At 33.2% G+C, this 16,022-nt stretch overlaps 1 protein-coding gene across 3 annotated transcripts in view; it reads right to left on the bottom strand.

Annotated features, from left to right (window-relative positions):
- Window positions 1–16,022, bottom strand: part of Ncam2 (neural cell adhesion molecule 2) — a 448,375-nt gene that overhangs the window by 152,719 nt on the left and 279,634 nt on the right. For all 3 annotated transcript variants that reach the window (XM_063224717.1, XM_063224714.1, XM_063224716.1), the window contains exons 7-8: window positions 11,043–11,203; window positions 7,854–7,999 (exon numbers count right to left, since the gene is read on the bottom strand). In XM_063224717.1, coding sequence (XP_063080787.1) covers window positions 7,854–7,999; window positions 11,043–11,203 — 307 coding nt within the window. The remainder of the gene's footprint in view (window positions 1–7,853; window positions 8,000–11,042; window positions 11,204–16,022) is intronic.

Genomic DNA, 16,022 nt, shown 5'->3' on the forward strand with positions numbered 1-16,022 from the left:
CCCACCCTGGGGCAGGTAGCCTTTTATACAACATAAGTGGAAGGATGGCTTTCCTCTATCCAAATTCCTTTCTTAGCCTGCCCACTGTGAACTGTTTTTCTCTGCCAAGCCATCTGCTTTGAAACCAGCTGATTATCGGACTGAAACCTCTACAAACTGTAAGTCAAATAAACTTTGCCTCCCTTAACTTTGAGCATCAGGTATTTTGTCTTAATAATGAAAAAAAAATATGATAGAGACAAAGAAGGTCATTATATACTTATAAGGGCAAATCCAAGAGGAAGAGATAACAATCAGAAATATATATGCATCAAATGGTGTTGTATCAAACTATCAAACACAACTATTAAAGGACATGAAAAATCAAAGAAGCATTATTGCAATTTAATTGAGCATTTCAATATCCCCACTATCACAAATAGCTCAATTAGACAAAAAAATCTTCAAAGAAATATCCCTAAAGTGAGCCACACTTGTGAACAACGGATTTAGCAGATAACTACAGAATATTTCACTCTACAACAGAGCGCACATTATTCTCAGCTGCACATAGGGCAGTCCTCAAAATAGACCACATAGTAACTGGTACAACATGTTTAAGTACGTGCAAAGGAACTGAAATTATTGCATGCAAATTATCATACCATACTATAATGAAATAAAAAATCAATGGAAAAATCACAAAAAATCCACACAAACATAAAATAAATAAAATACTCTGATGAACTAACAAAACTTAGTAGTATGGTTATCTATCTTATACACTTAAACATACACAGTTATATTTGTATGCCTACAAGTTGTTCTTTCCTTTCAAGCACTTTCTTTCCCTTTCATTATTATAATATCTAATATACATTTCAGATCTTATTACTATTTCAGTTTATTATTATTATTTGCACTAGAAAAACAATATGATATTCACAAATTTAAATATGAATTATTAAGATAACAAGATGTAATATATCAAGTAGTCACAAATTCTTGTAATTTTTAAAATTCTTTATCATTTCTACCCTTTTTTCTGTTTTGCTTTAAAAAAGCATCACTCTTAAACAAAGTGTCACAGATGAAGTTAAATAAAAAATTATGGAGTTTCTACAATTAAATGAAAATTCTGATTCAAAAAGAAAAAAAATAGACAGTTTCTAGAGTTAAAGAATACAACATCCTGGAACCTATGGGATTCCATGAAAACATTCCTATGAAGGAAATTTATAGCAGTGAATTCTCAAATTGGATAAACAGCCCAAATAACCTAATTTTGAATCTCAGACTTATAGGGAAAAAAGTACAAATTAAGCTCAAAGCTTATGTGAGGAAAGAAATTATAAAGATCAAAGCATAAATTAGTACAATACAGACTAAAGAAAACAGTATAAAGAAAGAATGGATTGAAGAGTCGGTTCCTTGTAGGATTAAATGAAATTGAAAAACACACACCCAACTAATCAAATAAAACAAAAGAAAAAACTCAAATTCATGCATTTGTGAAAGAAAAAGATGAAACCAGAACAGGTCCTGCAGAAATCCAGATCATCAATATCTACTTTAAAGAACTTGTACTCAAATAAGGTGGAAAAAATAGAATAAATGGAGAGATTCTTAGAAACATATGAATTACAAAACTGAATGAATATTTACAAATTCTAAATAACCCATTATCAGGTGATGAAATTGAAGATACAATAAAAAAAAAACTGTAACAAAGAAAAGCCCAGGTTCTGATGGATTCACTGTTGAATTGAGCAAGAAATTTAGCCATTTAATGCCACTATTCTTCAAACTCTTTTATGAAACTCAAAGGGAAGTATTACTCCTAAAATCATCTGGAAGCAAGAATCATTCCAATTATAAAATTAGAGAAAAATCCAACCAAAAAAATATCAATACAGGTCATTCTCCCTCATGAACATAAATGCAAAAAATCCTCAATAAGATAGTGGGTAACAGAAGGTAGCAAGTCAAGAGAATTACACATGATGACCAAGTAGGATTCATCCCAGGGATGCAAGGATGGTTCACCATCCCAAAATCAAAAAATGTAATATATGATATCAACAGAAATATAACATCTCTATGATCATTTCAATAGATGCAGAAAAAGCATTTGACAAAGTCTAACACCCACTCATGATTAAAAACGAAACCTATATATAATATTGGAATAGGTGGTGTTTATCTCAAAGTGATAAAAACCATCTATGACAAACCAACATCCAACATCATACTAAATTTTCAAAAACTGAAAGCTTTCACTCTAATGTCAGGAACAAGATAAGGATATTCACTATCAGCATTGCTATTTAATATATTAGTGAAACATTAGTCAAAGCATTTTAAAAATGAAAGAAAGAAATAAAGATAACAAGGAAGAATTAAATTATCACTATTTATGGGCGACTTGGTACTTTACTGAGAAGGCCCCCAAATATCAAAAACCTTCTTGATTCAATAACCAAATTCAATCACACACCTGGATACAAAGCCAACTGTCAGAAATCATTAGATTTTTTGTAAAAAAAAATAGCAAAATGACTGAGAGAGAAATTAGAGAATCAGAGCTTTTATAATAGCTGTAAAAAAAAGAAAAGAAAAGAAATAAAAGAATTCAGAATCAGTGTAACACAGGGAGGAAAATATCTTAGTAGTATTCTGAAAAAGAAGATCAAAGCAGATGTCAGAAAATGGAAATATGTCTCTTGCTCTAGGGTAGAAGGAAGCAATATAGTGAAAATAACCATACTCTTAGATTTGATACACAGATTTAATGCACTCTCAATCAAAATACCAATAGCACACCACAAAATTAGACAAAAAATTCTAAAATTCATTTGGAGCTAGAAGAGACATAGAGTGTGAAAAATAATTGGATAACAAAGGAAAGGCAGGGGAGAATCACAATCCTTGATTTGAAAATATACTACAGGGCTGGGGATTTAGCTCAGCAGCATAAGCGCCTGCCTTGAAAGCAGGCAGTTGTGAGTTCGATCCCTGGTACCGGTAAAAACGAAAAAGCCAAAAAGAAAAAAAAAAAAGAAAATATACTACAAATCTATTGTTATGTAAACAAACAAACAAAAAACAAAATACAGACCATAAGATCAATAGAACAAATTAAAAGATTCAGAAACAACTCCAAACTCACTCAGTCATATTACCTTTGACAAAGATGCCAAACAATGTCTCTGAAGAAAGATAGACTCTTTAATAAATGGAATGCAAAAACTAGTTTTCCACACACTAATGACTAAAGGTAGACCCATATCTCTCACTGTACTAAACTAAAATCAAAATGCATCAAATAACTAAATATTAAAGCAGAAACATTAAATCTGCTCAAGAAAGAATAGGTAGAACTCTTGAAAACATAAGAATAGACAAATACTTCATGAACAAAATCCCAATCACATGGGAAATATTACATAAAATCAACAACTGGGGTATCATTTCATTAAAGTCATCATTAACAGAGTGAAGAGACAAGCCACATAGTGTGAAAACAATTCTTGCCAGTTATTTCTCAAAAGACTAATATCCAGGATATATAAAGAACTCAATAAAAAATCAGATCCCCAAATGTATCAACCCATCTCAAAAATTGGCATCTGAAATGAATAGAGACTTCTAAGATGGATATATAGAAAATACATCAATGAAACAGTGTTCAGTATCTTCACTCACTTGAGAGATGCAAATTAAAATGAAACTGAAATTCCACCTCACTCCAGAAGAATGCCTATCATCAACCAATGACAAATGCTGGCATTGCTTTTGGAAAAATAGCATCCATCTTAACTGTTTGTGGGAATGTAGGCCGGTGCAACCTCTGTGGAAATCAGTGTGGAGATTTTTGGAGATTTCTCCAAAAACTAAAACTTGAGGTTCCATTTGACATATCTATTCCCCTTTTGATATCTTACTTTTAAAATGGGAAGGAGAATTAGGGAGTGAGGAGGAGGAAAGGAAGGAACAGAAAAGCCAAGAATATGAGAAAGAAAAAAAAAAGGGGGGGGGGTGGAAACAGAGCTTTTGTAAATAAGGAGAGGAAAAGAAGTTGAATGGAAAGTAGGGGTATTGGAAAGGAAAAAACAAATTAAGATATATCATGTACAGGTACAAATTCCCTATGCTGAATGTGATGATAATGCATATCTAAAATATACCTATAAACTTAATTTTAAAAGTAAAAAAGAAAATTAAAAAAAATAGAACAAAGAGTACTTTTCCATTAAGCAGGGTAACCTAACTTTTTGGCTTTGGATTTTCCTCATGGTTGATTAGCATCAGTTATAATGCGGCAAAAGCAGTGGTACTGTGTATGATTTCCAAGGCTGCTTCAGAAAAGGCCGTGCAGCATCTACCTGGTCTGAATGTCTTGAAATATTCCCTCTGGAGCGAGTCTACCAACCTACTGGAGAAACTCTCTGGAGACTGTCCTGCAGCAGAGGCTCCATTTGGATGGACAGGACCAACAAACAGCTCCAACACAGCTACTGCCCTCAGCCTGTGGGGGACAGGCAGCCATGAAAGTGCACCAGCGTGACTTCGCAGCACACTGGATCCTAGTCACATCTACAAATCCGGGCAATTCTTGAGTGCATGCATGATAGAGAATCTACATGACAGCCACTCAGCTTGCCTACTTGATTTCTGATCCACAAATGAATGAGCTAAAGAAAATGTTTGTTTTATGACACTATGTTTAGAAATTATTTCTGATACAATCAGAATACTTGAAAACAAATTCAGTTAAGATGTTGAGTGGGTATGCGAATGAACAGCATGATATTTTTTTTTTTTTTTGGGTGATTACCACTTTCATGCGCTTTTAATATTTATTCTTTGGGAAGCAAGCTCTTCTACGATACCATACTCAGGCTTTCCAGCTCCCTTAATTTGCACTATAAAAACTAAATACATTTTTGTTTATCACATTTTCATCTCTTTTCAAAAATGGCCTTCTCACAGAGGCCACTGGTTCTTCCTTACCACTCCATGTGATATCTTTAATATTTCTGTCCCCAAAATAGAGATTATGTTGGGTATATTTATCATAATCTTGTGTTTAGTAAAAAATCATTCATTTAGTATGTAGGAATTCGCTGAAGGTAAGAATAGATTTCAGTCATTTGATGCTAATTTCCACTTAATCTTTTGTGATGACTAATCATGAAATAATATAAGAAAAAAAAATGATACTATTGAAAGGCCCCTTTAAAAATCCACAGAAATGAGTATATTCACTGAGTATACTGACATGGGAATGGATAAAGTTATTATTTTGAAGTCCATGGCATTGAAGATATTTCTCTCTTTATAATACACATAATTGCAGTGTGTTCAGAGTTAGTATATTCAACATAGTAACATTTATTGGTGCTATACTTTCCAAGCACTTTCTAATCATTAGTTCAAAGAATTTTTAAGACTCTTTTTTTGTTAAAAGAATTAGCTGCAGAATTTCATCTTTGCTGAAATATTAAGAATTATTTTTCACAGTATGGCCTGGAATTCATATGACCGCAAATGATGATTAAAAGTATATTCAAGGGCCAGGATTTAGTTCAGTAGCTCAACACTTGACTGGTAAGGATGAGATTGTGAATTTGTTACCTCTCCCCCAAAAATCTAAAATCTTGAGCTAACACTGGGGTGACATCCGCATGACAGAAGGATTTTCTACTATTTCTTATAGGAAATACGTTATAAACCCACTTTTATGATGTCTGATATTATCACAGTATAATCTGCAACAGATAATATTCAGTCAGATCTTATATATCTGACATGAGGAGGTTTACCAGCAATCAGAATTTCTTCAGGATAAGAACAAGGTAAATTGTGCTTCCGAAATTGTAACATGACACAGGTAAAAAGCATCTATCCAATGCTTATGCTAAACATATTGACACACATTTTAAATAGTATTATTCCTGCTCCTAATAAAAATATAGAAAATATTCTTTTAAGCATTTAAAAAGTGAAGAAACTCGTATTTAACAATTTAATAATTTTTATTGCAGCTGAAATATAATAAATGCAAAGCTGAAGTTCAAAATGAGATTTTCTTTTCTTTATGCCTCAACTTATGCTTTCAACTATACATTTTCTGAATTATTTCTGTTGAAAAAAGAAGAAATATTAGAAGAAAAATGACTCATTGGTATCCAGAATGTAAGTCATGAATTTTAAAATAATTTTGGAGAATTGCTATAACAGAAAATCAATAGCCTTAATTTTTTTTACCAATGGATGAAATTTAAAGAAAAAGAATATTTGAGTTTCTATAATTGCTTTTGAAAAATAATCCAAGACAAAATATTTAAATATGTGTCATTAGATCTGATTATTAGCAAACAGAATCTACAGGGTTGTTTATACAGCTAGAACTTCCTGTGTGTGATTTGGTGTGGCCCAGGGAATAGCTGCTAGAATAAAATACCCTCACTTTGTAGTCCCTTGATAACTTTTCACTGTTGCAGTAATTGAATAGAATAGGGATCTCATTCTCAGAATCTACATGACAACATTATTCAAATGCAGAATGAAAGCCAATTTAAAACTTGAAATTCTTCACTGGACAGGAAAATAGTTGAAAAATACAATAACAGGGAAGTAAAAGTATAAATAGTAAGGGCTTAAATAAGAAAATAATTGCTCTTTAGTAGTCTAATCCACAGAAATATGTTCTAATGCATCTGAAAACAATTCTTTAAATTTTTAGATGTCTAATTTTCTGTTTACTAACCATGAAATTTTAAATATTTTCAGCTTTGACAATTATGCCATAACAACATCTATAATCTTCACTTAAGAAAACAGTAAAGCAAACTCTATAATAAACTTTTCAGTGGCCATATGACTGTGATTCACATTCCAAAAATTTGAACTTTAAATTCAAAATATAAAAAGAAATATACTGAGATATTGAAAGTATTACCCAAAGAAGAGGATATAGGACACAAAAAGAAACGATGCATTATACAGTCAAGAAAATGATCCCATTATGCCAGTTTATAAGACTAGCATATTTTACATATGTCATGATAAATTGAAAGAATAAAAAATGCTTTTAAAATAGAATTTCAAGTCTTTCTACAGTCACTTTACCAGGGCCAATTAGTTCTGAGTTATGTTTTGGAAATCAGACATTTTGTGGAAATTAATTTAAATGAAAAACTTTAATACTAGTAAAGTCATCTGAAAGACTAGTTTTATAATCTTTACTAATGTGAAATATAAGTCCCACCATGTCATTACATAATCATTTCATTATCACTCTTATTTTTGTGAGTATTTGCAGTTGAAAAGTGATAAAAATTCCTGTAATGTAATAAACATATGGTCAGGCTTAATTGATTTCTAGGTAACTTGGATACATTCCGGTGAAATGCTACCAAAATGCCATACTTGTACTTATTTTTGTTTTTTAAATTCTGAATTATATTAAAGCAGACATCTGCTTTTCAAATGCATGCACACAATTAAACACATTAAAAGGTTAAATGATAGTCAGAATTTTTAAATATCAAACTATTTTGTATGTACAACAAAAAGTGGAATTTTAAATTTATAATAACATCTTTTAAAGATTCATTGTATTATAAAAGTCTTGAAAACAACCTAAAGGGCAACATCAATAATCAAACAACTATAATTTGATTTCCAAATTATATTTTCTCCTCTGAAGTTATTTTATGCTGACTCTATAGTGGAGTAACCTTTTGAAAAATTAAAACTTTGATCTATGTAATTTACTTGCTCTTACAGAGTAATGAAAGATTTACTAATGTTTAAAATTCTGGAAATTACAACATAACTGGAATCTATTATACTGGAGCTGCTGTTACCTTATCACCTTCAGAAAATGTGATGCCATCCACAGCTCTTTTCCAAGAGATTTCTGGAACAGGTTCTCCTTCCGCTTCACAGATGAGTGTGACATGACCATTCTCATGCGTAGTCTCGTTTTTAAGCTGTATTATGTGAGGCTGTACTGTAAAAAATATATACATTACTCAATTGACACTGGAGTAAAATTATATTACGCAGGCTGAAAATCCACATTATCCACTTAACTCCATAATAATGTAGTATATGATGCCGCTGTGGCAGTTACACTGGCACGCTTTGCTTTATAGGAGAAGCCAGAGAGGTGCAAAGAATGGGATAGAAAACCTTTTCTCAACATTGTCTTGTCTGTGTTTTTTAGCTGTTTAGTTGTTAATCTATGAAATGAATAAAACTCTGAAAGCCAGAATTTGTGACTGAAGTACAAGTATAATTTTCCAATATTTTGATACAAATCAGGAATAGAAGTTGTTTTTAATTTCACAAAATAATATTCAATTAGAAATATGCCACATAGAGTTCTTGAATATTACTGTTTACTCCATATACTCTCTCTCTTTCTCTCTCTCTCTCTCTATATATATATACATATACATATATATATATATATATATATATATATTGTGTGATTTTGTGACAAAATAAGAATTTTCCCATAATATTAAAAAACTGATTATAACTCTTGAAGCTAATACTTTATGGATTTTTTATTTGAAAGGATGAAAGTATTACAAGATCTTCCATTTATGTCTTTTCCTCATTTACTGGCATCCTAATAAAAATAGATGTAACTGTGTACGGTTTCATATAGGCTTATGGAAGTAGTCTGTCAACATTATTCTTTGTAATTAAGTCATAAACTCTCATCTCTGTTTTTTATGTTGAGTAGAATTTAGTCTAATAAATATTTTCAAGTGATAAATACCATTAGAACAAGTCGATGACTTCCTTTAATTTCTGGCTGCCAAAATTATTTACCCTTAACCTGATTGAAGGATTGTTAAAGCAGCCCAAAGTTCTGGCTGTATATGGGGACTTTTAACCACTTTAAACTGATTTATAGTGACAATCAGGACCAAAGAGCCTAAAGATATGAAAAATCGGCAGTTCTGCCAGAAAGGAATCACTTGGAAATTGGGGCATAGGAGGTGGGTAGTTGTTCAAAAGATCAGCATTGAGAAACAGCCAGTTACTAGGCATAAAGACAATAGGAAATATTGACTGAAGGTCTCTCAGAACTGGGCCAGATACAATTATCTGAAGGCTCAAACATTTTAAAAGCATAAACTGCTTTAAAAGGCTTAGCTCTTCACTTTCAAGGATACAGAGCAAAGTGATTTCTACAGTTCAGTAATCTAGAGGGCAACCACCCAATCACTCAGGAGCCGTTCCAGGCATAATTGCAGAGGCTCTGGCTACTACACCAGCAGGAGAACACGACGTCACCCAGGTGCTCCTGCATTGGCAGTAATGCAGAATGCAAATGGTTTAGATGCATAAAGGCTTCCACCTGTACTTCAGAAAGGGCCAAGATGGCAAAAATGTGTGACAGGGTCACAGTACCTGCCAGGTGCCCCTGAGAAGGTGCATGTAGCTGAGCAACTGAAGCTGAAGGTGAAATGGAGGCCTCAGAACCTGCCAGGAAGATGGAATCGCTTCCAAAGAGAGCATGAGTTACAATCGGAGCCAAAAGAGAGGACATATGGGCTTCAACAAACAATGATGTCGAGAGGGCACTACTCCTGCCATCTAGGGCCAACATCTCACCAAAACCTGTTCTGGAAACAGGACAGGGAATGACAGGATTTAATGTTTATCCTGATGGGTTTTGGTCTTGCTTTCATTCAGTATCTATCTATGCTGCTATCTCTCCCATTTGGTTCAGAAATGGCATAGCATGTGTTACTGTATGTGGGAAGTACTTGTATTTGGTGTTTAATACTAGCTCACAGATAAAGAGTTTTCCATGAGTCTCAGACAACACACTGGACATGGACTTTTCTCTAGTGCTGTCACTGTTAAGACTTTGGCAACTCTAAGAGATACATTCAATACATTTCATTTAATGTGAGGCCTTAGGGGACCAGGAGTAGAATGTTATGGATTCATTCTAAAATATCACCCAATATCTCCCAAATTCAGAAGTGACACTTTTAGAAGGCGAATGGATCATGGGGCAACTCAGTGTTGATCAGTCCATTGATAAGCTTATAACCCACTATGCTGTTCAGAAGCCAGCTGGAAGAGGTGGGATCCTAAGAAGAGGACCTGGAAGGTGTATTTTTATCCCTACCTCCTCTCTTCTCCCCGCTTCGTGTGCTCTATGGCATGAGAAATTTTCCTCTACCAAGTTGTTATTGCCTTTGGGGCTACTGACCATGGTCTCTATCTATTGAAACAGACAAAATAAGCCTCTTCTCCCTTAAGTTGGGAGTGTTGGGAATTTTGTCCAAGCAACAGGAAAGTGATACAAAGCCAATGTTCTCAAAGAAGGAAAAAAAAAACCCCTAAATATTAGTAATTTTATATATATATATATATATATATATATATATATATATATATATAATTGTTATCACACTTTTTAAAAAGAAAAATCATTTGTACTAATCACTAAATTCTTATCACAGGCATAATGATAAACATCTAATTTTCTCAAAAAATTATAAATTCTCTACACTATATAAGTTTCCCCAAATTATATAACTTTTGTGAAATTTATAATTATAATTTATTTTAATAAAATAAAAAGTTGCCAGGTGTAGTGGCTCATGCCAGTGATCCAGGCACTCAGGAGGCCGAGACAGGAGAATCACTGCGAGTTTGAGACCAGTATGGGCTACAAAGTGAGTACAGGGTCAGACTGAATTGTATGGCAAAACCCTGTCTCAAAAAGAGGAACAGAAGAAAAGCAAAGTAAAAGACTTTTGTTTCTAAATTATAACATTATTCTACATATTTTTCAACTTTACTTATTGAACACCTAAAATCACATAAAATTTACAAGTATAATTTCATATAGTTCTTAAGATAAATTTCATTTGGCAGCTGAAAAATGGTGTCTTTTTTTCGCAATGTGGAGGATGAAATTTAATGATGGAGATTTAAAAGTTAAAAATAGCAGAGTATAAGTTTACTCAAACTTTTCTCTTAGTTTGGAAATTTAACCACTGTGCTATAACACTTACCAAAGACTTGTAGGAAGGCCTGCTTTTCATCTTCTCCTGCCTTATTTCTTGCCCTACAGATATAAGGTCCACCATCACTATTCATTATGTTCCTGATGGTGAGTTCTGTATTACTTCCTTTCAATATGTATTTTTCATTTTCTTCAATGATCTTTCCATTTCTGAAAAAAAAATATTTTCATGCTTTGACTTTGCAGCTCTGGAGATCATATTCAACTTTTTACTATATATTTTAATTATTTCATTGATAGGAATTGCTATATAATATATTTTCTCTAGCTCAGATACTTAATTTATCAATATCAAAATTATTTTCTAACACTGTTTTGACTTTAAAGATAAGAGTATCATTTGGTAGCTCTTAAAATTTTGACAGTAGTCAGGTAACTAAAATACACAGTGATTTAATTTGCACTTTGATTATTTGTTTTATTTGCTTATTTTTTCCACTTATACTTTAACTCAACATTTATTTATTATATATACATATTTTTTACCTGAGGACATATTTGAGGTAATCTCTACTGAATCATCCCTTTTAAAAATTTCAAGTAATAAAACATAAACGTTTTATAAATTTATGCTGAACATACATATTGACAATAAAAGCATGACAATAGAATTATATAAGGAAAAAGTAATTAAAAATTATATTAATATCATTATTAAACAAAGAGGAAAAATTGTTTCCTATTCTACATAAATAATATTTTCCAAGTACCCTGAATAGATTCTAAATGTAATTGTTTGAATTATATTATATGTCATCTTAAAATAGGCACTTTCTACATTTTCTACTCTATAGTAAAAACATTTTAGATATAGAAATATCTGAAATACTTCTAAAACTAGCCCTCAATATTATAAAATATTCTTATATATTTACTTCATTTCTCTTTATTAAACTCTTTCTCCTATTCTGTGTACTGTGCTTTCATTACTTTCTTAGCTCTCAGCCTATATTTTTCTCCTAATAATAGTTTGGATGACTAAATTTGTCTTAAGACTTACTCATACAAAGTGTCTTAGATTTTTCCTTATTGGTATGGAAATTTGCTTTTTCATATGCTTAAATTCAAAGAGAAATCTCTAAAAGTTGTATTAAAAGCAATTTTCTTAGAATTAAAGAGAACATTGCTTTGATGCATCATAAAACTTTCCTAGAATTCTGGTTCCATTTTCAAGAAAAGACTGATGCACATTATCATTGCACAATAATTCTGATTTTTCCAATGCCTCCACATATATTTTCCAAGTTTCTCATGTCGTTCCCTCAATATATCATGAAACATCAAGCAATTCATAAGAGACATGAAGAACTGGGAAGTTAGGTCTTATGAAATAATAACAACAATGTATATCTATTATCCTTTAGTTACGTATTTTTAAAATATTTAGTAATCTAAAATTTACAACAAATACAAAATCAACAGCCTTTTAAGACATTTGTCTAGAATTTAATGTATAGATATGGTCCTCACACAATCAGTGATGTAATATCTGAGTTTTTTCAATAGAATTATTCATTTGTTCCAAAAGAGGAATATTAACAACACACCTGAGATTTTAGTTATTGACCTATAAAATCTATAAAATTCACCAAATTGATGGACTAACAATACAAATTTTGAAGGTAGTTTCAATTATATAAAAATTGAATGGAGAAACATTGCAGTAACTGATTTAATTTTTAATTTGATTTACATGTCACTAGTGTTTCCTGATTCCTGTTGTGAATAATTTGCGTAACTTCTCACTCTTTTTATCCTTTAACTATCTTCTCTACTGGGGTTATATTCTAAATTGGTCAAATTTCAACTGTGACTCTCCAATCATCAAAGGGACTACATCTGAAGAGAGGACCTTTAAGAAATTCATTAATAAGGGTTTAATAAAGTCATATGGGTGAGCCCTTCCTCTGATGGATCTGGTGTTCTTAAAAGACAGAAAAAGATACAAGAGATTTTTTTCCCCAATGTTGTCACACAGAGAAAAGACCAGGAAAGGATAAAGTGAGAAGATGGGGTACTGCAAGCCAAGAAGGGAGATTCGATTGTCACCGTGATGTAGGATGACCAACCTCCAGTATTATAAAAAAAGTTATTTCTGTTGCGCAAGCCATGGAGCCTGTGTTACTTTGATACAGCCACCTATGGTCACTAAAACAATGGGCTACACTCACATTACATGGCAGTATTTTTGCAGTGGGCACTCTGGATCTTTCTTTAGGTCTACTAACCTCTGTTCCCTAACGCTTACAGGGACTTGTCTTCTTCCACAAATACAATGTCTATACATATAGATAAAGAGGATAATACAAAAATCTCCTTTTAAAACTAATTTTATCAAAAGATCTATCTGCCTACTTCCTGATCTACAAACAGGAAGGGGACCAAAGGATGAAGGAAAGAGGGGAGGAAGGAGTGAGGAAGGGGATAAAAAATGAACTAAGATGTACTATGTATGTGGATCAGCTCCCCAAATGACAAAGGGATTGGTGTGTACTACAAAGCTATAGTAATAGAATCAATTTTAGATCAAAATCTGACGTTATCTCTGTAAATATCACAACTACTCTTTGCCATTCTCTAAATACATATTTACATACACAAAATAAAAGTACTTAAATTAATTAGGATTCCATACAACCCGGATGAAGTAATGACAAAGCCGGGCGTGGTGACTCACGCCTGTAATCCCAGCACTAAGGAGGCTGAGGTGGGAGGATCATTTCGAGTTCCAGACCAGCCTGGGCTACAAAGTGAGCTCAAGGCCAGCTCTAGGCCAGCATGAACTGCACAGGGAGACTCCATATCAAAATAAAGACAAAAAAAAAAAAAAAAGAAAGTAATGACAGAAAGAGATGAAAAATTATACATATAAATTACTCTTATCCTGCAATGTAATTTTTTGCAGCCCTTAAATTGCCAATTATATAGAACAAAATAATTTTAATCAAATATAAAATATAAAACAATCTAAGCAGAAAATAAGTCTCTCTGGACATATGAACTCATTTGAATAACATCCTAGAACATTAAGGAATGATTCAAGGACTTTCTGTTACACAGGGTGTCGTGGTGCACACTTTAAGTAATCCCAGCACTTGGGGGGCTTAGGCAAGATTGCTGTGAGTTCGAGGCCAGCCTGGCTACAAAGTGACTTCCAGGCCAGTCTGAACAGTATACTGAAACCCTGTCACAAAAAAAAAAAAAAAAAAAAAAAAAAAAAAAAGAAAAGAAAAAAAATCTTTTCTGTGATACAATTAGATTCAATATCAGCTGTTCCCAATCCACCTTAGTAAACCAAGGGTCTTTGAGATATATGATTATTATCCGGAGTCATTATGCTAATGTTAATATGTAATCCATTGAAAACCTCAAAACAACGAATTAATATTAGGAAAGAGCAACTACAGCACCTTGGTTGGAGATATAGCTAATTTATTGCTACCTGACATATTAAATGAGTAAAAAGGATAGGTTTGAAAATTGAAGATTTTGGTAAATACTCAAGACAGAAAGTAATGAAAAATAAGTTCCAGAGCTTAATTTCCTTTAAAATATTTTTACAAGCCTCATATTTATTACAGCCACCTTTTTTCATTTGATATGTATTTTCCAATAGCTTTGTTATGATTTTTCTTGAATTTTATGATTTTTTAAAATACAGACATTCCTCATTTAACAAAATGAGGAATCTCTGTTTACCAGCTGTTTAGACTATGACAGAAGTGCGCTGTTCAGAGTTAGGACTCACAGCTTAAATTTATGCCCCATCTTCCTTTTTTCCTGTACATTCTGTACATCTTGGCTATACATTCTCAATGTCTTTTCTGTATACCACACTTTGTACAGTGTGGCAATTTAGGATGGTTACATTACAGTACTGTTAATTTTATGTTCTATTATACATTACAGTACTACAGGGAAAAGTTATACAAATAAAAGCAAAGTCATTGCTATAGTCAGGGATTGCAAGGAAAATGATTACATACAGGACATATAATTTAGAGTATTATTTTAAAGTAGTCACCCAAAGAGTTAATTAAATACAGGAAGAACAGAAAATCTGTCCACACACTAAGACCCAAGGAATCCAGCTGAGGGCCTGGATCCCACTACAGGGTCCTGCAAGAGTCTCGAAGATCTAGAGCCATGACAAGACTCACTGAAGTCTGTGCTGGGAAAGCCAAAGGTCAGCAGAGGAAAGGTCAGCAGTAAGTCTGTGCCAGTGGGATGAAGAATCTGTGCCAGTAGGCGGAGGGTTCTGCCCAGGAGCCAGGAGGCAACGCTCAAAGTAAGGACCAGGGTTCCCCCAAAAAGTATCATGGCCATCCTAATGAGGCCCTGACCTCCTCCGATGATGAGAACAGCCAAGCTCACATCAGGAAGCCAGCATGATAAGCTTCTGCTGGAGACCAAATAGCACACATCCTCCCCTTTGGAGCCAGGAAGGAGTAAAGACCAGAGCTCCTCCAAAGTGAACCGCAGCCATCCTCAGTAACAAGGAGGCCCTGAGCATCTCTGACGATGAATACAACCAAACTGATACCAGAAAAGAAGCTCAAACTACTTCAGGAGACCTCACAGTAACAAGAGAAACAATAGCACTGAGTAAAACCAACATTACTTCTTTCTCTCCAGTTTTCCCTTTTTATCTCCACAGCAATCCTCAGGTGGGCCATTGACATTTAGCATCATGCTGATTCAGTTCAGTTAGTATTACAAGTTGGCCTATAGTTATTAGTCTGCCCCAATCAACATGCTGGAGTCTCAGTCAATCATTTCTTTTTTATTTGTTTGCTTGTTTGTTTGTTTGTTCATTTTTTGTCTTTTTGAGACAGGGTCTCTCAATGCAGTTCAGGCAGGTTTTGTTATGCAGTTTAGGCTCACTTTGTAGCCCAGTTTGGTCTCAAACTTGCAAAGATCCTCCTGCCTAAGCCTCCCAAGTGCTGGGATTACAGGAGTGCCCCACCAC

This window comes from Cavia porcellus, unplaced genomic scaffold (assembly GCF_034190915.1).
Source record: "Cavia porcellus strain 051 isolate PalLab524CR breed Dunkin Hartley unplaced genomic scaffold, mCavPor4.1 scaffold_15, whole genome shotgun sequence".
NCBI classification, from domain to species: Eukaryota; Metazoa; Chordata; class Mammalia; order Rodentia; family Caviidae; genus Cavia; species Cavia porcellus.